This window comes from Coregonus lavaretus (genome assembly GCF_964263955.1).
Source record: "Coregonus lavaretus genome assembly, chromosome: 33".
In the NCBI taxonomy this organism is placed as follows: Eukaryota; Metazoa; Chordata; class Actinopteri; order Salmoniformes; family Salmonidae; genus Coregonus; species Coregonus lavaretus.
This window is the reverse complement of record NC_140020.1, coordinates 31,825,773-31,849,038: the sequence shown is the minus strand read 5'-3', so window position 1 is coordinate 31,849,038 and position 23,266 is coordinate 31,825,773. Positions and strand designations below refer to the sequence as shown.

The window sequence follows — 23,266 nt, the reverse complement described above, 5'->3', positions numbered from 1 at the left end:
GCCAATCAGAGCCAGAAGAGGAGAGGAAGAAGAGCGTACCTCTAACCCCAGAGGAGGTAACATTGAACAACATCACACAATACCTTTACGTAACATGACACAGAACATTCACCTTTATGAATGGAGAATTACTAGGCTTTATCATAAGCATCATCTTGAACTTCTCAGATAAGATCTCTTGAAAGATAACTGAAATGAAATATCAGGTTTTGGATGTTTTATGCTCTTATACACAGACACCAAAATCCAGTTTTTATATTGAAGTGAGAAAACACATTGCAAGCCATGAAAATGATGAATGTCCAATATTGGATGTTTCCCTCTCTGTAGTCTGCTGTGGGAAGAGACTGCCCTCTCTGCTGGATAGCAGAAACCATATGCTTATCTCTAGGAGACTTGGCTCAGGTTGAGGCTTCACAACTCAAAATGAGCCTCGATATTCTAGAACGGAAAAAGCCTGTGTGTGAGTGAGCGTAGGTACAAACACATGCAGAGAAAGGCCCCCTTTGACTCCAAGCATGTCCTCCTAGATAGTGGTTGTGGCTCACTAAGCAAATTAATAAGGTTATTAATATATTCCTCTGCAACTCATTGTTCTTTGGCACCGACAGGCTTCAAAAGGATCAGAAGGAGTAGGCTTAACAAGAGATGTGTGTCCCTGAAATGAATGGTGTCCTCTGCACTGTGGAAGTCATCTGCAAGCAATAAAACCATAGGCTATGACTGTGCTTCTAGCTGTAGAGAAAAGTGCATCTCTTTTTCCCCTCTCTCTCTTGACCTGCGGTTTTTATGGCTGCAGTAGCGATTGCACCAAAACCTCCGTAATTACAGAACATCCCCTCTCCCTCACGACCCGCCGTGCCAAACCACCCCTATTACAGCTGATAGTGGTGCGGCCCGGGTATAAATCTTACCGCCTGAGATGGAGCGATGTAATACAATGTGGAGGGGAGAGAATGGATGACTCCAGGCTACTCTTTTTCATCCTGACAGTCTTCAGACTACACTGCAGTAGCGTCCTCTACACTGGGACTCCTGCAGTGGGAATATCTACACTATTGACTGTATTAGGATCCAGGGAAAGTAGTGGCTAATTAAGGGGAGAGTCAGATTCCAGGAGCAGCGGTTACATGGTGTGAAATATGGCCATTTAAAATGAGTTTTATTGAAGGGATTGCGCTGTTCCAGAAGGGATCAATGCACACAATAAATGCAGTTTTGTGAGGTTTCACATTGTTATCAGTGCTCTTTCTGCCTTGGATAGTAGCCAAAATGAAGCTATGTAATTAAGCAATAATAACACTGTGTGTGTGTGTGTGTTTTCAGGAGAAGGAGCTGCAAAACCTAGCAGCTATGGACATGGAGCTACAGCAAATTGCTGAAAAGATGCATGAAAACAGGAGCAATTAGATAGTGGACAGGCAGAGGCAGACAGACAGGGATGCTAAGCTACTAGCTCAGTGTGCTAACCTTGTATAAGAAAATACTAAAGAGAGAGATTTAGAGGTGGGAGAACAAAATCTAAGAGACTTGCCACACATTCTGCTGTGATAACTTTTGTACCTGTGAAATATAAATGTTGATGTTATCAAAAGAATCAGCATGGAGACCGTTTAGTTTATTATAGATAATATAAGTATAATATAAAGATAAACAGACGCTTTGCTTATTTGTCCAGATTTATATATATACACACACACTACCGGTCAAAAGTTTTAGAACACCTACTCATTCAAGGGTTTTTCTCTATTTTTACTATTTTCTACATTGTAGAATAATAGTGAAGACATCAAAACTATGAAATAACACATATGGAATCATGTAGTAACCAAAATAGTGTTAAACAAATCAAAATATATTTTATATTTGAGATTCTTCAAATAGCCACCCTTTGCCTTGATGACAGCTTTGCACACTCTTGGCATTCTCTCAATCAGCTTCCCCTGGAATGCTTTTTCAACAGTCTTGAAGGAGTTCCCACATATGCTGAGCACTTGTTGGCTGCTTTTCCTTCACTCTGCGGTCTGACTCATCCCAAACCATCTCAATTTGGTTGAGGTCGCGAGATTGTGGAGGCCAGGTCATCTGATGCAGCACTCCATCACGCTCCTTCTTAGTAAAATAGCCCTTACACAGCCTAGAGGTGTGTTGGGTCATTGTCCTGTTGAAAAACAAATGATAGTCCCACTAAGCCCAAACCAGATGGGATGGCGTATCGCTGCAGAATGCTGTGATAGCCATGCTGGTTAAGTGTGCCTTGAATTCTAAATAAATCACAGACAGTGTCACCAGCAAAGCACCACCACACCATAACACCTCCTCCTCCATGCTTTACGGTGGAAAATACACATGCGGAGATCATCCATTCACCCACACCGCATCTCACAAAGACATGGTGGTTGGAACCAAAAATCTCCAATTTGCACTCCAGACCAAAGGACACATTTCCACCGGTCCATTGCTCGTGTTTCTTGGCCCAAGCAAGTCTCTTCTTCTTATTGGTGTCCTTTAGTAGTGGTTTCTTGGCAGCAATTCGACAATGAAGGCCTGATTCACGCAGTCTCCTCTGAACAGTTGATGTTGAGATGTGTATGTTACTTGAACTCGGTGAAGCATTTATTTGGGCAGCAATTTCTGAGGCTGGTAACTCTAATGAACTTATCCTCTGCAGCAGAGGTAACTCTGGGTCTTCCATTCCTGTGGCGGTCCTCATGAGAGCCAGTTTCATCATAGCGCTTGATGGTTTTTGCGACTGCACTTGAATAAACTTTCTAAGTTCTTGAAATGTTCCGGATTGACTGCCCTTCATGTCCTAAAGTAATGATGGACTGTCGTTTCTCTTTGCTTATTTGAGCTGTTCTTGCCATAATATGGACTTGGTCTTTTCCAAATAGGGCTATCTTCTGTATACCTTGTCACAACAGAACTGATTGGCTCAAACGCATTAAGAAGGAAATAAATTCCACAAATTAACTTTTAACAAGGCACACCTGTTAATTGAAATGCATTCCAGGTGACTACCTCATGAAGCTGGTTGAGAGAATGCCAAGAGTGTGCAAAGCTGTCATCAAGGCAAAGGGTGGCTATTTGAAGAATCTCAAATATAAAATATATTTTGATTTGTTTAACACTTCTTTGGTTACTTCATGATTCCATATGTTATTTCATAGTTTTGATGTCTTCACTATTATTCTACAATGTAGAAAATAGTAAAAATAAAGAAAACCCCTTGAATGAGTAGGTGTTCTAAAACCTTTGACCGGTAGTGTGTGTATATATATATATATATATATATATATATTTAAAGTATGCGTTGCAGTTTTATTCAAACTTTTCATTGGCTGTTTGTTCTTGACTGTTTGTTTCTTCAGTCTGCATTTAATAAAATTAATTATTCTGGGACCAAACCTAACATCTCAGGATTTTTCCTTCTTCAAAACAATTATACAAAGAACTTTAATACCGCATGAACACAGGGCTTATCAACAGTAATAGTATCTTTACAGCACTGTATTTTATTGAAATTCATATACACAGATGCAGTACAGTATGAGGCTGCGATAGCAAATGGCTGCTTTACTGCATGGCACGTTCTGCATGTTTTTAAAACGAAAACAAAATGCTGGAAAATCAAGCTTAGAGCTTTGGAGAGCAGCTCCAGGGTCAATAACAGCCAACATATTCTATAACTGGTCTCAGGAGGAGTGGGAGATAATCCTTCTATCCCACAAGTACAGTTAAATGATGTCATCAATGATATATATTACACAAACAACGGGTGACCTCAATAGCTTTAAGTGTTATCCCTCTGTGGTCTCTGTGAGTTTCAGTCTCTTTGCGGCCGGCTCCTCTCCTCTCGTTGAGCCAGTCTTCGGCGTATCTGTAGCAACGGTCGTCCCGGAGAGGAGGTAGCCCCCGCTCCCACTCATCAGCAGCATGGGGTGCGTCCTGTTAGGCAACACCTACATACACAGAGACAGGAAGTGAGGTCAGAGGTAAAAGCTAGTGCTGGTACTACAAACATGGATGATTTTCCAGAGATACAGTTCAGTTTTAATATGACTATACCTGGTAATGTCTGATCCAGGATTCGGTGAGTCGCAGGCTGACTGCTCCACCTTGTTCCCTGAGCTTTGTATAGCACTCTATCAGAGGCTGTAGGAGAGAGAGAGATTTAATAACATGACAGGGGTGATAACGCCTAACACAGACTAGATTACAGACTGTTATATCAGTGGTTTTGATAGGAGAGATTTCCCACTGGAGAAAGACAATAAATGTACCTCTGTATAATGGCAGTACACTAGGGTCTGTAATACACACATTTTGGGTTGTAATAAAGTAACAAGCGCATTAAATACACTACATTATTAAGTACACTACACACACTAGAAAGTAGGGCCTGGACGATACCAGTATCGCAATACTCGTTAGTATCGTGGCAAGAAAACAAAACACGAAGCAGATGTTTTCATTTTTGCCATTGAAAAAATATTGCAATACTGGTATCGTCACAGCCCTACTAGGAAGCATACTAGAGAACACTCAGAATCATACCTCTTTGTATTGAGAGTACACTACAAAGGGTCTGGAGGGGGCGAGGAACTTGATAAGGCCCAGTAGAACTGGACAGGGGTGGAACCGACTGGCAATCACCAACCTGAGGAGGAGAACCAGAGATATAAACACATATTTTACTACCAGTGTGGGGCCCTGTTCAAACACTATGAACATGTTTTCTCCTTTCCATTGTCCCTCCCGGTGAAAACTGAGCTGACAAAACTTGACAGACGAAAGCCCTTGCCTAACCAATTGGGTAAGATTAGTGAGTACTTCAAAAAAGGGAGGATGGAATGAAGAAGGCCTGTTTAAAGTATTGGAACGGGGCCCCTGTGGCACTAAGGTGTGCTTTGTCCAGACTAGCGATGTGTTCAAGGTGACCTGGACAAACACAAGCTTCCCCAACAAACTAAATCAATAAAAAACAGGATGAGATGACGTGCTGTAAGCCCAAACATCAATCATTTTTAACTAGACATGTCACACCTCTCTCACTTCTGATCAAGATAACTGCTGAGCAATCCTCTTTTGTTCGTCTTGTGCGGACACAAAGATGTTAACATGGACATGTTTTACTGATTTCAGACAGTGCAAGACAACACCAAAATGCCGACAGAGCAGAAACTGTCACGGTGACTATTTACACAGCTCAACTCACGTGTCAGGGAGGTGTAAACTTAGTGCCACAGAGCTGTTATACTCGTTATTAGTGCCCATACATGTTTATTACCTCTTATTAATGGTTTATAAACAGGTCTAGAGTTCACTCTGTTGCCCAGTGTTACTAAAACAGAAAAATGGCGGAGGGGGGTGAGCGAGATCAGAGATCAGACTGACCCGTCAGCGTTCCTCCCCTCCAGCACGGCGGCAGCAGCAGCTAGTTTCTTCCTCTTCGCCTCCATCTTCACCTTCTTCTCCTGGCCCTAAAACACAACATACAGTTGCTCTTCAATTTGTGCACCGTTGATCGGACTAAGTCGAACAAATCTTTGGAACACACAAGCACGAACAGGTGTGAAAAATAACAGTGACTAATGGCTGCTTTACTATGCGTTGTCATACTCTGATCTCTCTAAGTTTCTCCCTCTCCTCTCTCTCCTTGTCCTCGGCAGGGTCTGTACTGGTACTAGTCTCCATGCTCTGGTCCTCTTTGTCTGGGCTGCCCTCCTTGCTTTCTGCCTTCCCTGGGTCAGTCTGGGTCAGGTTGGACTTGTCCCCATTGGCCTGTCCGGCATCTGCAGTTGTGACAATAAATCAATCAATTCAATAGATAAGACAGTATGGCATTTGTTGGTCTATTAAATTATTACATTCCTAGTATAAAACACAAACGCACACCTGCGTCTATGTCTTTGGCCTCCGTGTCCAGTGCCCCCGCCAGCAGTGCGTTGACGTGACAGATGGGGAACTCATGGAGCGTGTCGTGGAAGTGGGAGGGGAACCCAAAGCTCTCCACCCCCGCTCTCACAGATCCTCCTCCTGGGTACATCTGCACCACTGACCCATAGCCTGGATGAGAGAGGAGAGAGACAGAATATGAAGATCCCAGTGCAAAGAAACTTGGCGTGACCCTGGACAACACCCTGTCATTTTCTGCTAACATCAAAGCAGTGACTCGTTTCTGCAGGTTCATGCACTAGAACATCCGTTATGTACGACCTTTCTTCACACGTGAAGCGGCACAGGTCCTAATCCATAGAGTACCGCACAGGAATACATTTTAAGCAGAGTCCTACCCATGCCCGCAACGTTCAGGCCCTACCCTACCCCGATTGTGTCTGTCAAATTTAAGGCCCTGCCCGAAAGCCGAAATCAGAAAAAACGTCCTCCGTTAGTAAATCTATTAGCTGCTCCTTTCTGTCAGCCACTCGCTCCCTGCGCGCAGCTCACTCTGAACGCGCTCTGCTCATGGCGGTGTGAGTATCCATAGCAACGGCTCCGCTTGGGCTGCTCTCTGCTCAATGAAGAGACACGCGAAAGCGGTTAGCTACTTTGTCAGTCTAAACTTCGACAAATCTCAAGGAACTAGAGAATGACCAATATGGATTTTCCTAGGGCAGATGCAGATTTTTGGGGGTCAAGGAAGCCGATGGCCAATATTTTAGGCCGATATTCAATATTATTAAATTAGAACATTTTTATGACAACATTTCAGAGAGACAGCCATGTATGCATTAATGCAGGGTTCCCCAACTGGCAGCCCGCGGGTGGTTTTATTTAGGCCCCCAAGTTCTGAGCAAAAACATATTACATTTGTTTGAATTTTCATTATTGGACATAAGACTGTAGAAACTCCAGTAAATCAGTTCCAAGTGATTTTAATCTAAGAAATCTGTTCCAAGTATTCCCACGCATAACATAGAGACACGTGATCGTATACAAATGTAAGCAAGGTTTGAAATTATTATGTTTTAGTCAAACATATCTGTTCGGGCTTCTTGCGGTCAATTTGCAGTCTACAAATTACTTGTAATTATGTTCCGGCCCCCTGACCATCATCTCAAGACAAAATCGGCTTGCAGCTGAATCTAGTTGATGATCCCTGCATTAATGCATACATTTAAAAAATCTAACAATACATTTGACTTTGTTTTTACCAATCTAACTACATAACAATAATGGTAATAATTTTATTTAAATGGTAAATCTCTTGATAAACTGGGTAAATCAAGATGTAGCATAGGCCTATCCACAATACAGGTGAATGCATATTCAATAGCAGTGTGTGCATACATTGAGTTATTGAGCTTGTTTTGGCTGATCAGTGGAGTCTGATGACAAACAAACAATCAGTTTGCCTTCCATTTGGGACTTATATTAGCCTACTGATCAACAACATTTGCATATAAGCATCACTCCAGCACGTCACGCCCGTATGGAAGGACATCATATAGTCACTGCTGTTTGAGAATTTAAAAGAACATCTATTCAATCCAAATGGGTTCAACATAACGTCATGATTTGTGATCACGGATGCTTATGAAACTAGTATTAGTCAATTTCCGTGATCTGCTGTCAAGACGCATCACTAAACAACTCAGCTGCCAGGACGAAACTCTAAACAACTCAATTGGGTAGTTCAACTATCTGTCAAGAAATAGGCAGGCTGTGACTTGATCCTTCTGCTACGCCTGAATAGAGTGAGGCTGTAAAGGCGTCAGCATGCTTCAGTCGGCTGGCGCCTAGCCAGTCGGCTAGCTGAACGAGTGTGCTCGCATCCTCCCTTTAAAGACCTTCACTTGAAAATCGAGAAAAAAGCAGCAATATTACGGTTTGTCCATTTTGAGACGCCGTAGCCAGTAGTCACAATTAATCTAAGATAACTAAAGAAATCTGTCATTAATTTTGACGTTTTAGCCGAGGAGAGTTTAGTCATGCAAATGTACATCTAACTAAGATGTGCAGTATTTCTCAATGAAAACATGTGCATGAAAATGAGTCGTCTCTCGTTGAATGACAGCAAAGACTTTATTGAAGAATCCCTACTGTTGACCATTCACCAATGAAGGGGCGTAGACTTTGGCTCCGAACTTCGGCTTGCCTACAGAATAAATGTTTGCCCAAACAGCCGGAAAAAACCCTCACCGAATTCCAAAACGTCACAAAATGTCGTCATAATATATGCACAAACTCTTCCAACTGTTGGGAAGCGTGCGTATGCCTTAACTCCTCTCCCTTTCACATCTCCCTCCATCGCTCATTTCACTTGGTGCATGTTCAAAAGGATAACCAGCTAACGTTAGCTAGCTATGTTGGCTAATAGCTTCTATCTGATATCTTAGCACCATGTTTATCTAACCAGCTAATATAGCTAGCTAGCCAACACCACAGATGAAAAGGGTTAGTTATCGTAATCGTTCCGAACAGGTCACATAGCTATCTGCTTCGCTAGCAAGCTTGCTTATTGCATGCATGTCTGGCCACGTCGACACAAGCCTTATTATTAGTGAATTAACAACTAATATTTGTAACAGGAGTTCGATTTTGGTCACGGTCTCAATTCATCCATCAATACTGCACCTTTCTGTTGAAGAAAGAGCTAGCTTGCTGTCTGCTGATTTTCCCAGATAGAAATTCCTTAGCAATGTGCAGTGCTCGTGGCTCAGGCGGTAAGTGGCAGTTTGCATCAGTGTTGCCAACTCCTCAGTAAGGAAAGTAGCTATTGGCTGTCCTAACAGTCACTAGAAGTCACCTAATTTGCATAATTTGCCATGTGCATGTAATTGTGATGTACGCTGTAGGAGAGAGGAATAATGTCGTGGGAGAGACAAAAAAGTGAGTAAAAAAACACCCTCCATTTACATTCCGCCCTGAATGTAAGCCAGGGCGGGATCAGCCAGCGGCGGCTTCCCGCATGCGCGATTCATTTGTAGTCTGGACGCGGAGGTGTGAACATCTCCTGCTCTGACTGCAGCTGGGAGGGACTGATGCGCGAGGACTGGGCCGCCTGTGAGTGCTTTGGGACGGGGGTGGGGCCCACGGCAGCACCCGCTGCTCGTTGAGAAGAGTAAGAACGATACGTGCTTTCACGTCAGAGTCTCCAAAAGTCTCCAATAACACCAGAAAAAGTCGCTAGATTTGTCGCTACTCTCTTTTTTGAAAATGTGTCGCTAGAGGGGTATGAAAACTCGCTAAATATAGCGACAAAGTCGCTAAGTTGGCAACACTGGTCCCTGCCATCTTCCGAAAACATCTAAAACCCTACCTCTTCAAAGAGTATCTTAAACAATCCCACAGCCCCCCTCCACAAAAAAAGAATGCCTTTCATGAACTAACACTCGCACTTGACTTTCTCCCCCCTTACTAGCTCTGACTTTTCTGATAGCTACTTTGAGGGAAAATGTACTTACTATGACAGTGATACAGTGCATTCTGAAAGTATTCAGACCCCTTGACTTTCTCCACATTTTGTTACGTTATAGCCTTATTCTGAAATGGATTAAATAGTTTTTTTTCCACATCTACACACAATAACCCATAATGACAAAGCAAAAACTGAAATATTACATTTACATAAGTATTCAGACCCTTTACTCAGTACTTTGTTGAAGCACCTTTGGCAGCGATTACAGCCTCAAGTCTTCTTGGGTATGACGCTACAAGCTTGGCACACCTGTATTTGGGGAGTTTCTCCCATTCTTCTTTGCAGATCCTCTCAAGCTCTGTCAGGTTGGATGTGGAGCGTCGCTGCACAGCTATTTTCAGGTCTCTCCAGAGATGTTCAAATCGGGTTCAAGTCCGGGCTCTGGCTGGGCCACTCAAGGACATTGAAAGACTTGTCCCGAAGCCACTCCTGCGTTCTCCTGGATGTGTGCTTAGAGTCGTTGTCCTGTTGGAAGGTGAACCTTTGCCCCAGTCTGAGGTCCTGAGCAGGTTTTCATCAAGGATCTCTCTGTACTTTGCTCCGTTCATCTTTCCCTCGATGCTGACTAGTCTCCCAGTCCATGCCACTGAAAAACATCCCCACAGCATGATGCTGCAACCACCATGCTTCACCGTAGGTTTCCTCCAAATGTGACGCTTGGCATTCAGGTCAAAGAGTTCGATCTTGGTTTCATCAGACAAGAGAATCTTGTTTCTCATGGTCTGAGTCATTTAGGTGCCTTTTGGCAAACTCCAAGCGGGCTGTCATGTGCCTTTTACTGAGGAGTGGCTTCCATCTGGCCACTATCATAAAGGCCTGATTGGCAGAGTGCTGCAGAGATGGTTGTCCTTCTGGAAGGTTCTCCCATCTCCACAGAGCTCTATCAGAGTGACCATCAGGTTCTTGGTCACCTCCCTGACCAAGGCCCTTCTCCCCGATTGCTCAGTTTGGCCGGGCGGCCAGCTCTAGGAAGAGTCTTGGTGGTTCCAAACTTCTTCCATTTAAGAATGATGGAGGACACAGTGTTCTTGGAGACCTTAAATGCTGCAGACATTTTTTTGGTACCCTACCCCTGATCGGTGCCTCGACACTATCCTGTCTCGGCGCTCTATGGACAATTCCTTTGACCTCATTGCTAGGGCTGTGGTCTCACGGTAATTGGCTGTTAATTAATATAAACACATTTAGCGTCTCCTGGCTTCCACACAGTCAACAAGCTACATTTTAAAAAGTGTGTAATATTTAAATCCATGTAATATAGCCTACACCACATTAAATCCATTATTTATTTTAGACAGGTCTAAAGAAGCATGATATGAAGAAAATGTAGTCTATTTCAGAAGAACAGAATAGCATACTCTGAGTAGTCCTTATGGTAGGTACTGTTCTGGCTATGCCAAATGGCTGTGGGCTACACTAGTTCATTTAGCAGACAGGATTTGCTTAGAATTCCGTGGCATTATTTTATAGTATGAAGAATACAATTGAACAAAGCTGAATAGAATAGAAAGGATATTTTCTCCAAATGATGAGGGAGTGCGCACATGCGGCTATTCTGTGTTGAGCGGTTAACAAAGAAATAGGTATTCCTATATGCTTAATTTAGAGTTGTTAATGTAACTTTAGTTGTTCTACAAATGTTGGGCTATATGTTTAGATTTTTAATACATTGTAAGGCTGCATGATGCGACTAATGATGATTTGAGAAAAGTCGCTTGAAATGCATGAGCTCTGCTTTGTTTTCTGCGCAGGCTGTACACACTACATCAGTCACTCATTCACAACTTGACAAGCACTTGATAATGCATATAATTTCAAGGCGGCATCCCCTTTGTGTGGCCGTAATGCACCCTAAAAAAATCCATGCCTTTTGCGGCCCGTGGCCGTTGTGCCCTTTTTCCTGAGTGCAGCGTGCTCCATCACGTGATCGGGTCTTTCTCACAGGCTACAAGTGAAGACAGACATCATGGACGTAACTGCGCGCATCCTTATCCAATTCGAGGTGCATGTTGAAGATATTGGAAGAACTGTCCACAAGATGAGTAGGCCTAAAGAACACTAGCCTATGTCAATCTACTATCCCCCAGAGTACCAAGGTTGACCTATTCTATTCTGTGCGAGACATAAATATTCCAAACATAGTCTGGGACAGTTGTGGGATGCGATAGATCCCAAATTAATATAACCACTAGCGTTCAAAAAACATTTTTTACGCAATGTGGCTGACGCAACAGATCAGAACGTTTAGCTTAAAATGTTGATAAACTATTAGGCTATTTCATCACATTATAAGCGTAGCAATGCACACATGGTAGTAGGCTGTAAGCGCAAATGTTCCATTAGCGGAAAACACCATTATCAAAAGTGACCGTAAATGCAATTATGCATGTAATGCTTTTATTATAAAGGTGCATTTTTATGGTGAAAATTATATTCCCCAAACTTGAAACTCACGTGCTGCTTACGTATGCCAGTAGGCAATACACCCCTTGTAAAGCGGATTAATGTGCTTAATTTTAAGAAGTTATTTGGCTACTTAAGTTGTGATACAAACCTTATTAAAACATATAGGCCTATGGGCTAGGCTACATGAGGTGTGTGACTATGATTTGAAAAAGTAGCCAAAAACAGGCCTTGTTTTTTATGCTGGGCATCATTCACAAGTGATAGGCTAATATTGTATTTACATATACTAAATAATGTGTGAAATTTGTTTTGATTTAGAATGGACCATTACCATGCATTATAAGCGTAGGGGCAGCGGGAAAAAATACATCATCTATGCACTTAAATAGCGAATGGACGACGCTTTTCCCCGTGGTTTATTTTCATGCCAGCCAGGTAGGCTATACTCCTGTTGTAAATATAAGCAATGTGCTTAATATTAGGAAAGTTGAGAAATAAATATAGTAGGCCTAGCCTATAGAAAGCTGATCCTCCTCTTTTTACTTTTTACCACTGGGGTGGGGGGGGTAGAAGGATTACTTTTATACTATCCCAGGTATTCCTTAAAGAGGTAGGGTTTCAAGTGTCTCCGGAAGGTGGTCAGTGACTCTGCTGTCCTGGCGTCATGAGGGAGCTTGTTCCACCATTGGGGTGCCAGAGCAGCGAACAGTTTTGACTGGGCTGAGTGGGAACTGTGCTTCCGCAGAGGTAGGGGGACTAGCAGGCCAGAGGTGGAAGAACGCAATGCCCTCGTTTGGGTGTAGGGACTGATCAGAGCCAGAAGGTAAGGAGGTGCCGTTCCCCTCACAGCTCCGTGTGGAAAAAGTAAAGGGGTCTGAATACTTTCCAAATGCACTGTATGTGGTTGTCCTACCTAGGGCTGTGGCGGTCATGAAATCTTGTCAGCTGGTTATTGTCATGCAAAAGACTGCCGGTCTCACGGTAATTTACCGTTAATTAACATAACCACTTTTAGCATCTCCAGGCCTCCATGCATACAAGCCGCTGATGCCTTGGGAAAATATCACAAGAAATCCATTATTTATTTTAGGCAGGTCTAAAGAAATGTCAGAAGAACAGAATATGAGTTGGCCTACTGTATGATATCTGGCTATGCCATAGGCTGTATCCTTGTTCATTTAGAAGACAAGATACGCTTACAAGTACAGTACCATTATTTTATATTATATGATTTTATAGTAAGAAGAATATCATTTAACTTAGCTGAATAAAATAGAAAGGATATTTTTCCCATTCCTCAGCGAGTGTGCATATGAAGTGGATATGTTGAGCATAAAAGTGATCATTTGAAACAAGTCCTATACGCTAGATTTAGAGTTATTTGGCAACTGAAGTTGTGAATGATACAAACCTTAGAATGTCGTAGAAATCAAAACATATGGGCTGCACGATGCGACTACAATGGGACCCATGTCGTCCAAAAAGTTATACTTTTGAATCATCTGTCCATAGAACATTCTTCCAAGATCCTTGATGATCATCCAGGTGCTTCCAGGTGTTTTTTGGGAAACTTGAGTCAACGTTTTGGACGACAAGGGTCCCATTATGCCTGGCGAAAACCAAACACTGCATTTTATAGTAAGAACCTCATACCAACAGTCAAGCATGTTGGTAGCAGTGTGATGGTTTGGGGGTGCTTTGCTGCCTCAGGACCTGGATGACTTGCCTTAGAAGGAACCATGAATTCTGCTCTGTATCAGAGAATTCTACAGGACAATGTCAGGCCATCCGTCTGTGAGCTGAAGCTGAAGCGCAGCTAGGTCATGCAGCAAGACAATGATCCAAAACACACAGAAAAAGCAACACATTTGATGTTTTGGGATGGCCTAGTCAAAGTCCAGACCTAATCCCAATTGAGATGTGGCAGGACTTGAAACGAGCAGTTCATGCTTGAAAACCCACAAATGTCACTGAGTTAAAGCAGTTCTGCATGCAAGAGTGCGCCAAAATTCCTCCACAGTGACGTCAGAGACTGATCAACAACTACAGGAAGCATTTGGTTGCAGTCATTGCAGCTAAAGGTGACACAACCAGTTATTGAGTGTAAGGGAGCAATTACTTTTTCACACAGGGGAATTGGGTATTGTATAACTTCATTAATTAAATAAAATAAGTATCAAATTGTTTTGTCATTTGTAAACTCAGGTTCCCTTTATCTAATATTGGGTTTTGGTTGAAGATCAGAAAAAAACATGCAAAAATAGAGAAAATCAGAAAGGGGGCAAATACTTTTTCACGGCACTGTATTTCACTCCATGCATCAACCACTGTTTGAGGAGTATATTCTCGCTGCGCGACAAATGATATTCCGCCCAAACTCTGTATGCCATGGGCTCTCCAACCCTGTTCCTGCAGCTACCCAATGCTTAATTTGGGAAACCAAGTGAAATCTATTCGGGAACATCAATAGTAACACGTTTTCACAACTAAACATATTTCATTAAACTGTTGACAGCTCCTCTGCGCCACATGAGGTTGGTGGCACCTTAATTGGGGAGAACGGGCTTGTGGTAATGACTGGAGTGGAATCAGTGGAATGGTATCAAATAAATCAAACACATGGTTTCCAGGTGTTTGATGCCATTCCATTTGCTCTATTCCGGACATTATTATGAGCCGCAGCAGCCTCCACTGCTCTGAGCGCTCGAGAAAGGAATGAAGGAGAGAGAGGAGATGGAAAAGCACGGTGGTAAGATATTCTGTATAGCTAAACATAATGTGTCAGCCTATTAATTATGAAAATATAACAAATGCCCTATTACTAGGCCTTTCAAAATCAAATTCACTATAATTGTAGGCCAACTGTAAGCCACCCTGCACATTCAAATGAACCAACTGCATCGCCTAGGGCTATAATTTCCCTCCCAGACTCGTGGATAGAAAAGTTTGGAGCGTAGCATAAGGTAACCAGTCCATCCAGTAGCCTTTGCATAATACAGTCCACACTTAAAGGCGATTATTAGAATTAGTTTAATTTTGGAGTATAGACCAATTATGGACCAAAGACATCTGAAATCAGTTTTGTTTGAGGTTTTTATGCTGTGCGTAATATGCAGTAGGCTCAACCATTATTTAAAATCAGGTTAATAATTATTTTAATTCAGGTATTTTTTCAGCCTTGGGCTCATTTACAGTACCAGTCAAAAGTTTGGACATTCAAAGATTTTTCTTTGTAGAACAGTAGTTAAGACATCAAAACTATGAAATAACACATATGGAATCATGTACAGTCGTGGTCAAAAGTTTTGAGAATGACACAAGTATTAGTCTTCACAAAGTTTGCTGCTTCAGTGTTTTTAGATATTTTTGTCAGATGTTACTATGGTATACTGAAGTATAATTACAAGCATTCCATAAGTGTCAAAGGCTTCTATTGACAATTACATTAAGTTTGTGCAAATAGTCAATATTTGCTGTGTTGACCCTTATTTTTCAAGACCTCTGCAATTCGTCCTGGCATGCTGTCAATTAAGTTCTGGGCCACATCCTGACTGATTGCAGCCCATTCTTGCATAATCAATGCTTGGAGTTTGTCAGAATCTGTGGGTTTTTGTTTGTCCACCTGCCTCTTGAGGATTGACCACAAGTTCTCAATGGGATTAAGGTCTGGGGAGTTTCCTGGCCATGGACCCAAAATGTCGATGTTTTGTTCCCCGAGCCACTTAGTTATCACTTTTGCCTTATGGCAAGGTGCTCCATCATGCTGGAAAAGGCATTGTTCGTCACCAAACTGTTCTTGGATGGTTGGGAGAAGTTGCTCTCTGAGGATGTGTTGGTACCATTCTTTATTCATGGCTGTGTTCTTAAGCAAAATTGTGAGTGAGCCCACTCCATTGGCTGAGAAGCAACCCCACACATGAATGGTCTCAGGATGCTTTACTGTTGGCATGACACAGGACTGATGGTAGCGCTCACTTTGTCTTCTCCGGACAAGCTTTTTTCCGGATGCCCTAAACAATCGGAAAGGGGATTCATCAGAGAAAATGACTTTACCCCAGTCCTCAGCAGTCCAATCCCTGTACCTTTTGCAGAATATCAGTCTGTCCCTGATGTTTTTCCTGGAGAGAAGTGGCTTCCTTGCTGCCCTTCTTGACACCAGGCCATCCTCCAAAAGTCTTCGCATCACTGTGCATGCAGATGCACTCACACCTGCCTGCTGCCATTCCTGAGCAAGCTCTGCACTGGTGGTGCCCCGATCCCGCAGCTGAATCAACTTTAGGAGACGGTCCTGGCGCTTGCTGGACTTTCTTGGGCGTTCTGAAGCCTTCTTCACAACAATTTAACCTCTCTCCTTGAAGTTCTTGATGATCCGATAAATGGTTGATTTAGGTGCAATCTTACTAGCAGCAATATCCTTGCCTGTGAAGCCCTTTTTTGTGCAAAGCAATGATGCCAGCACGTGTTTCGTTGCAGGTAACCATGGTTAACAGAGGAAGAACAATGATTTCAAGCACCACCCTCCTTTTAAAGCTTCCAGTCTGTTATTCTAACTCAATCAGCATGACATAGTGATCTCCAGCCTTGTCCTCGTCAACACTCTCATCTGTGTTAACGAGAGAATCACTGACATGATGTCAGCTGGTCCTTTAGTGGCAGGGCTGAAATGCAGTGGAAATGTTTTTGGGGGATTAAGTTCATTTTCATGGCAAAGAGGGACTTTGCAATTAATTGTAATTCATCTGATCACTTCATAACATTCTGGAGTATATGCAAATTGCCATTATAAAAACTGAGGCAACAGACTTTGTGAAAATTTATATTTGTGTCATTCTCAAAAAACTTTTGACCACGACTGTAGTAACAAAGAAAGTGTTAAAACAAATCAAAATATATTTTATATTTGAGTTTCTTCAAAGTAGCCACCCTTTGCCTTGATGACAGCTTTGCACACTCTTGGCATTCTCTCAACCAGCTTCATGAGGTAGTCATTTGTGTGTGTGCCTTCTTAATTTGTGGAATTTTAGGGGTGGTATACAGAAGAAAGCCCTATTTGGTAAAAGACCAAGTCCATACTATGGCAAGAACACCTCAAATAAGCAAAGAGAAATGACAGTCCATTACTTTAAGACATGAAGGTCAGTCAATACAGAAAAGTTCAAGAACTTTGAAAGTTTCTTCAAGTGCAGTCGCAGAAACCATCAAGCGCTATGATGAAACTGGCTCTCATGAGGACCGGCACAGGAAAGGAAGACCCAGAGTTACCTCCGCTGCAGAGGATAAGTTCATTAGAGTTACCAGCCTCAGAAATTGCAGCCCAAATAAATGCTTCACAGAGTTCAAGTAACAGACACATCTCAAAATCAACTGTTCAGAGGAGACTGCGTGAATCAGGCCTTCATGGTCGAATTGCTGCAAAGAAACCACTACTAACGGACACCAATAATAAGAAGAGACTTGCTTGGGCCAAGAAACACAAGCAATGCACATTAGACCGGTGGAAATCTGTCCTTTGGTCTGGAGTCCAAATTTGAGATTTTTGGTTCCAACCACCGTGTCTTTGTGAGATGCAGAGTAGGTTAATGGATGATCTCTGCATGTGTAGTTCCCACCATGAAGCAGGTGTGATGGTGTGGGGGTGCTTTGCTGGTGACACTGTCTGTGATTTATTTAGAATTCAAGGCACACTTAACCAGCATGGCTAACACAGCATTCTGCAGGAATACGCCATCCCATCTGGTTTGGGCTTAGTGGGACAATCATTTATTTTTCAACAGGACAATGACCCAACAGCCTCCAGGCTGTGTAAGGGCTATTTTACCAAGGAGAGTGATGGAGTGCTGCATCAGATGACCTGGCTTCCACAATCACCTGACCTCTAACCAATTCAGATAGTTTGGGATGAGTTGGACAGCAGAGTGAAGGAAAAGCAGCCAACAAGTGCTCAGCATATGTGGGAACTCCTTCAAAACTGTTGAAAAAATTATTCCAGGTGAAGCTGGTTGAGAGAATGCCAAGAGTGTGCAAATCTGTCATCATGGCAAAGGGTGGCTACTTTAAAAAATCTATATATTTTAGATTCTTCAAACACTTTTTTGGTTACTACATGATTCCATATATGTTATTTCATTGTTTTGATGTCTTCACTATTATTCCACAAGGTAGAAAATAGTAAAAAATAAAGAAAAACCCTTGAATGAATAGGTGTGTCCAAACTTTTGACTGGTACTGTATAGTCCAATGCGTATGCATAAGCTCTAATATGTGTATGGGTGTTTTGAATTAATCATCACCTTAGAAAGCATTAAACAAAAACAAAAAAAGGGCGTCTGCTAAATGACAAAAATGTAAAAAATGAAAGCGCTGTCCATTTCGTTGTGTTAGGCTTTGAGACACCATCTACAACAAACATGTTTTCCACTCAGTTTCAACCCGTTGAACTTCTTTCTTCAAATTGATCATCACAGTGAGGTGAGTTTTAAAAGCATGATACTGTTTTGATGATAAGTGTTTGATGTGATTTTCAATAGCATTTGCATTGATTGTTAGAGTGGTTAGAGGGACAATAGAGCGCTGAGTACCAGGTCATTAGTGACCTGATGATCGTTAGAGAGTTGGGTACCATCAACATGTTCAGAGCAATGTTCCCTCAAAAAAATGTTGGCACTGAGCAAATTTCAGGTCTGCTGAGCGCAAACTTGAACATTGTGAAAATTCTGTGCAACTTCCAGTGCGAGTGCACTGTGAACACGGAGGCTGTACCCACTTTAAGTTACAGTTTTAACAGTGGCTTGACATTAACCTGTTTCTCCACTTGTCCTTCAGACAAGGAGGTGACTGAAAATGTTGTTGTGTTGTTTGATGGAAGAAACCACTTTACAAAATAAAAAGGAATAATTATTCCCATACCATTATTACAGAGAATTAGACAAATTATGCTACCCTCTGCCTATTGGCCACTCACCTTATTCAAGCCTGCTTCAAAATACAACACTGCCCCTTTAAGACAAAAGCTTTTCACACATTGTGTGTTCTTGTAGGAAGCAACCACTTCCCTATTGCTGACTACAAATTATCTATACCTGGACTAATAACTCACTAACTAGCAAAGGATATGAACAAAATGTGCACACATGGCTACATGCAGCTCTTGCTTTGATCTCAACACAAGCGCATCTACTCACGACCACAGCTGTGTAAACATTTACGTGATTTAGCAGACGCTCTTATCCAGAGCGACTTACAGTTAGTGAGTGCATAAATTTTCATACTGGCCACCCGTGGGAATCGAACCCACAACCCTGGCGTTGCAAGCGCCATGCTCTACCAACTGAGCTACACGGGGCCAGTTCAATGTAAACAGTCCAGTTCAAAGTAAATATATATGGCAATGGTCTATTTGCATGTAGGCCTACTGCAGCTCTGATTGGTCTGTGTAGAGTACGGGCTAAGTAGAATCCTACTCTGATGCGTTCTGCCTACAACAACATTTCTTGCATAGTTCGTTTTGTTATGTTGCATTGAAAGTGGCTAATATTGCGTTGATTCGATCACAATTGCCACAGTAAAGGGAAACGTTGATAGTGTTAACTAACAGGGAAAACTCTTGAGTTGAGTGAAGTTCAATCTCGTGCTTCTCTCCGTGGGCTAATATTTCTTCTGCATTTTACTGCGGTCATGACTCATGACTGCCGGTGTGGCATTCGGTCACCACAACAGTTCTAGTCCCACCTAGCTATCTTAAGATGAATGCACTAACTGTAAGTTGCTCTGGATAAGAGCGTCTGCTAAATGACTAAAATGTAATGTAAATGTCATTTGTTACAGGACGTTGCGATTGAAATGTACTACATAAAATGTTGAATGCTGACATGGCAGTCAGAGCATGGTAAACATGGGACAGGGAACAGACCGGCTTGCCACAGAGCAGACATGATTCATAAATCAAGCAGAACTAAGCCATCATGTGTGCGTCCGAAATGGCACCATATTCCCTATATAGTCCACTACCTTTGAGGCTCTGTTCAAACCTACTACACTATATAGGGAATATGGTGCCATTTTAGATGCAGGTCATGCCAGGTCTATCCATGATACTTCCAGACATTTCTATAGTCCAGTTACCTCCCATCCTCTCCATGACGGCCCCCAGCACCAGTCCAGCGCAGGTCTCAAACACCAGCACCTTGCTGCCTGCATGGATGTTCCCCAGAGTCAACATCTGGGCCAGGGTGTCATACCGCATGTGACTGGAGGAGGGAGGCAGAGACACAGTCTTGGTTACAACAACATACAATACAGTAAGGAACTTATCTCAATAAAAACTTAATTTGGGCCCAGAGGTTTATCTGACCACCAGGAAAAACATCAGGCCCTACAAATAGGCCTAGGTTTGACTTAGCTGGCATGGTGGCTACACTCACCATATCTTCCCTGGTTCTCTGCTGTGGTACATCATAGCCAAGACACGACAGGAGGGCTTTAGAACCGTCACACTGTTCTCATACCTGGAGGGAACAGAACACAAGAAATTCAGAACTCACCAAGACTATTTCATTCATCACTAACCCTGGTCCTGGAGTGTGCAGGCCTATATTCCGCTGACTCACTTTTTCTTTTTTTTCTTAATGTATTTCTCCTGTGCAAACTCAGTCTTATCCCTGAATGTTGTACTGTTCTCTATCAGCTGCTGGACTATTTCCTAGGGAGAGGAGAGATGGGAAAGTGAAGTCAGTGGAGCATCTTCAACATAAACAAAACCAATGAAAACTTTCACAATAACTTCAACTTATACTGAACAAAAATATAAATGCAACATGTAAAGTGTTGGTCCCATGTTTCATTAGCTGAAATAAAAGACCACAGAAATTGTCCATATGCACAAAAAGCTTATTTCGCTCAAATTCTGTGCACACAAATTTGTTTATATCCCTGTTAGTGAGCATTTCTCCTTTGCCAAGATAATCCATCCACCTGACAGGTGTGGCATATTAAGAAGCTGATTAAACGGCATGATCATTACACAGGTGCACCTTGTGCTGGGGACAATAAAAGGCCATTCTAAAATGTGCAGTTTTGTCACAACACAATGCCACAGATGTCTCAAGTTGAGGGAGCGTGCAATTGGCATGCTGACTGCAGGAATGTCCACCAGAGCTGTTGCCAGAGAATTGAATGTTATTTTCTCTACCAACGTCATTTTAGAGAATTTGGCAGTATGTCCAACCGGCCTCACAACCGCAGACCACATGTAACCACGCAAGCCCAGGATCTCCACTTCCGGCTTCTTCACCTGCGCGATCGTCTACTACTAAAAAACACCAATAAGAAGAAGAGACTTGCTTGGGCCAAGAAACACGAGCAATGGACATTAGACCGGTGGAAATCTGTCCTTTGGTCTGATGAGTCCAAATTTGTGAGACGCAGAGTAGGTGAACGGATGATCTCCGCATGTGTGCTTCCCACTGTGAAGCATGGAGGAGGTGGTGTGATGGTGTGGGTGTGCTTTGCTGGTGACACTGTCTGTGATTTATTTAGAATTCAAGGCACATTTAACCAGCATGGCTACCACAGCATTCTGCAGCGATACGCCATCCCATCTCATTTGCACTTAGTGGGACTATCATTTGTTTTTCAACAGGACAATGACCCAAAAACAAATCCAGGCTGTGTAAGGGCTCTTTGACCAAGAAGGAGAGTGATGGAGTGCTGCATCAGATGACCTGGCCTCCACAATCACCCAACCTCAACCAAATTGAGATGGAAAAGCAGCCAACAAGTGCTCAGCATATGTGGGAACTCCTTCAAGACTGTTGGAAAAGCATTCCTCATTAAGCTGGTTGAGAGAATGCCAAGAGTGTGCAAAGCTGAGAGAATGCCAAGAGTGTGCAAAGCTGTCAAAGGCAAAGGGTGGCTACTTTTAAGAATCTAAAATATATTTTGATTTGTTTAACCCTTTTTTGGTTACTACATGATTCCATATGTGTTATTTCATAGTTGATGTCTTCACTATTATTCCACAATGTAGAAAATAGTAAAACATTAAGAAAAACCCTTGAATGAGTACGTGTGTCCAAACTTTTGACTGGTACTGTATATCTAGAGGTGCATGTACCTGTCCCTTCAAGCCTTGCTCTTTGAGGGTCTCAATATCGTCTCTGGTGAGTTTCTGTGATTTCCCATCATCCAGAATGTTCCTGTTGTCTGTTCCTGCTTCCTTGGCATCTATAGAGACACACAGAAACAATACACAGACATCAACTCTGCACCTGGACAACTGAATCCATACCTGAATTAGAGAATAATGGAGATTGTTGTTGTTGGTATGTAGCTACCTGCAGAGCTCTCAACATGTTTAGGTTTCCGTGGCTGCAGTGTCCCACCAGTAACAACTTCAAAGGTGGTCCCGTAAAACTCCCCCACTGCATTGTCCAGGAAGAACCACTGCTTTTCAAATACCGTTTTCCTGGGGTTGGGAAGAAGACATCAGATCATCTCAATAAACGTACAATGTCCACTATGATACACAATACTGACTACACAACTGCAGTACTGCCAATATGTGATCCAGCTTGAAGTTGGCAACATTCCATTATCTTCTACAAATGTCAAAATGAATGTTCAAGTTACCTGGCTGAGTATCCTACTTCTAGTTAGCTAGCTAGCTAGAAAGCAACGATGGCAATTGGACAATGCTAATGAACAAAGCATAGCTTGCAAACTAGTAACAATAGTACAGGCAAAGGTTTGACCTGACTGTGAAGCATTGTTAGGTAACGCAAATCAACAGATAATGTGATTGTGCTTGTGCACAGTTATGTAAGGACTCACTTTTTCTTTTGAATCTGCACAGCTTTGTAGATGTCTCCCCGTTTCAGTACTACGTAGTCACCTTCATTCACTCTGTGCTGAGAGTCATTATCTCCATTATCCGCCATTAGAAAGCGTAATAGCCAGTTTAGTAGTACAGTCGACTTTTCTCCCACTAGAATATGAGTTTTAAATCACCAAAGAGAATAGTAATGTACTGAAATCAAGTATTTTTGGGAGAGATCGCCTATTGAATTTACCCACGTGCTAGCCTGCATTTCCTTAGCATTCAGGACGATTTGTCGATGCTGTATCACGCTCTCACCGTACTCGACTCTGATTGGCTCATTGCTGTTCGTAGAGCGTATCCTCCAATGGTAGAGGAGTACGAGGTTTTTCTAGCTTCCGATAGGTTGTCGAGAAAACATTGCGAAAATCGACTTCAGAAATATCGATAGGTGTCAATTTTGTTCGTGACTTGATGGAATATAGCTACTAGCGGAAGTGTGGCTTTCATGGCAGATTAGGAGATCATTTTCCCTAACCTTAACCTCATTCTCCTAACCTGCTACGAAAAAGTCGTAGCTGTATTTCACCTAGTCAGAACCATCAATTCTAGAATAATATGGA

At 42.4% G+C, this 23,266-nt stretch overlaps 1 protein-coding gene across 1 annotated transcript; it reads right to left on the bottom strand.

Moving 5' to 3' along the window:
- Positions 1-3,494: 3,494 nt before the first annotated feature.
- Positions 3,495-22,943, bottom strand: LOC311108206 (tRNA (adenine(58)-N(1))-methyltransferase non-catalytic subunit TRM6-like). Its single transcript, XM_084150827.1, has 12 exons — positions 22,658-22,943; positions 22,162-22,292; positions 21,942-22,051; positions 20,437-20,528; positions 20,251-20,334; positions 19,952-20,076; positions 5,899-6,069; positions 5,623-5,795; positions 5,398-5,483; positions 4,558-4,660; positions 4,069-4,155; positions 3,495-3,962 (listed from the first exon to the last, which is right to left on the bottom strand). The coding sequence occupies exons 1-12, from the start codon at positions 22,762-22,764 to the stop codon at positions 3,801-3,803; spliced, it is 1,431 nt and encodes a 476-aa protein (XP_084006953.1). The 5' UTR covers positions 22,765-22,943; the 3' UTR covers positions 3,495-3,800.
- Positions 22,944-23,266: the final 323 nt, after the last annotated feature.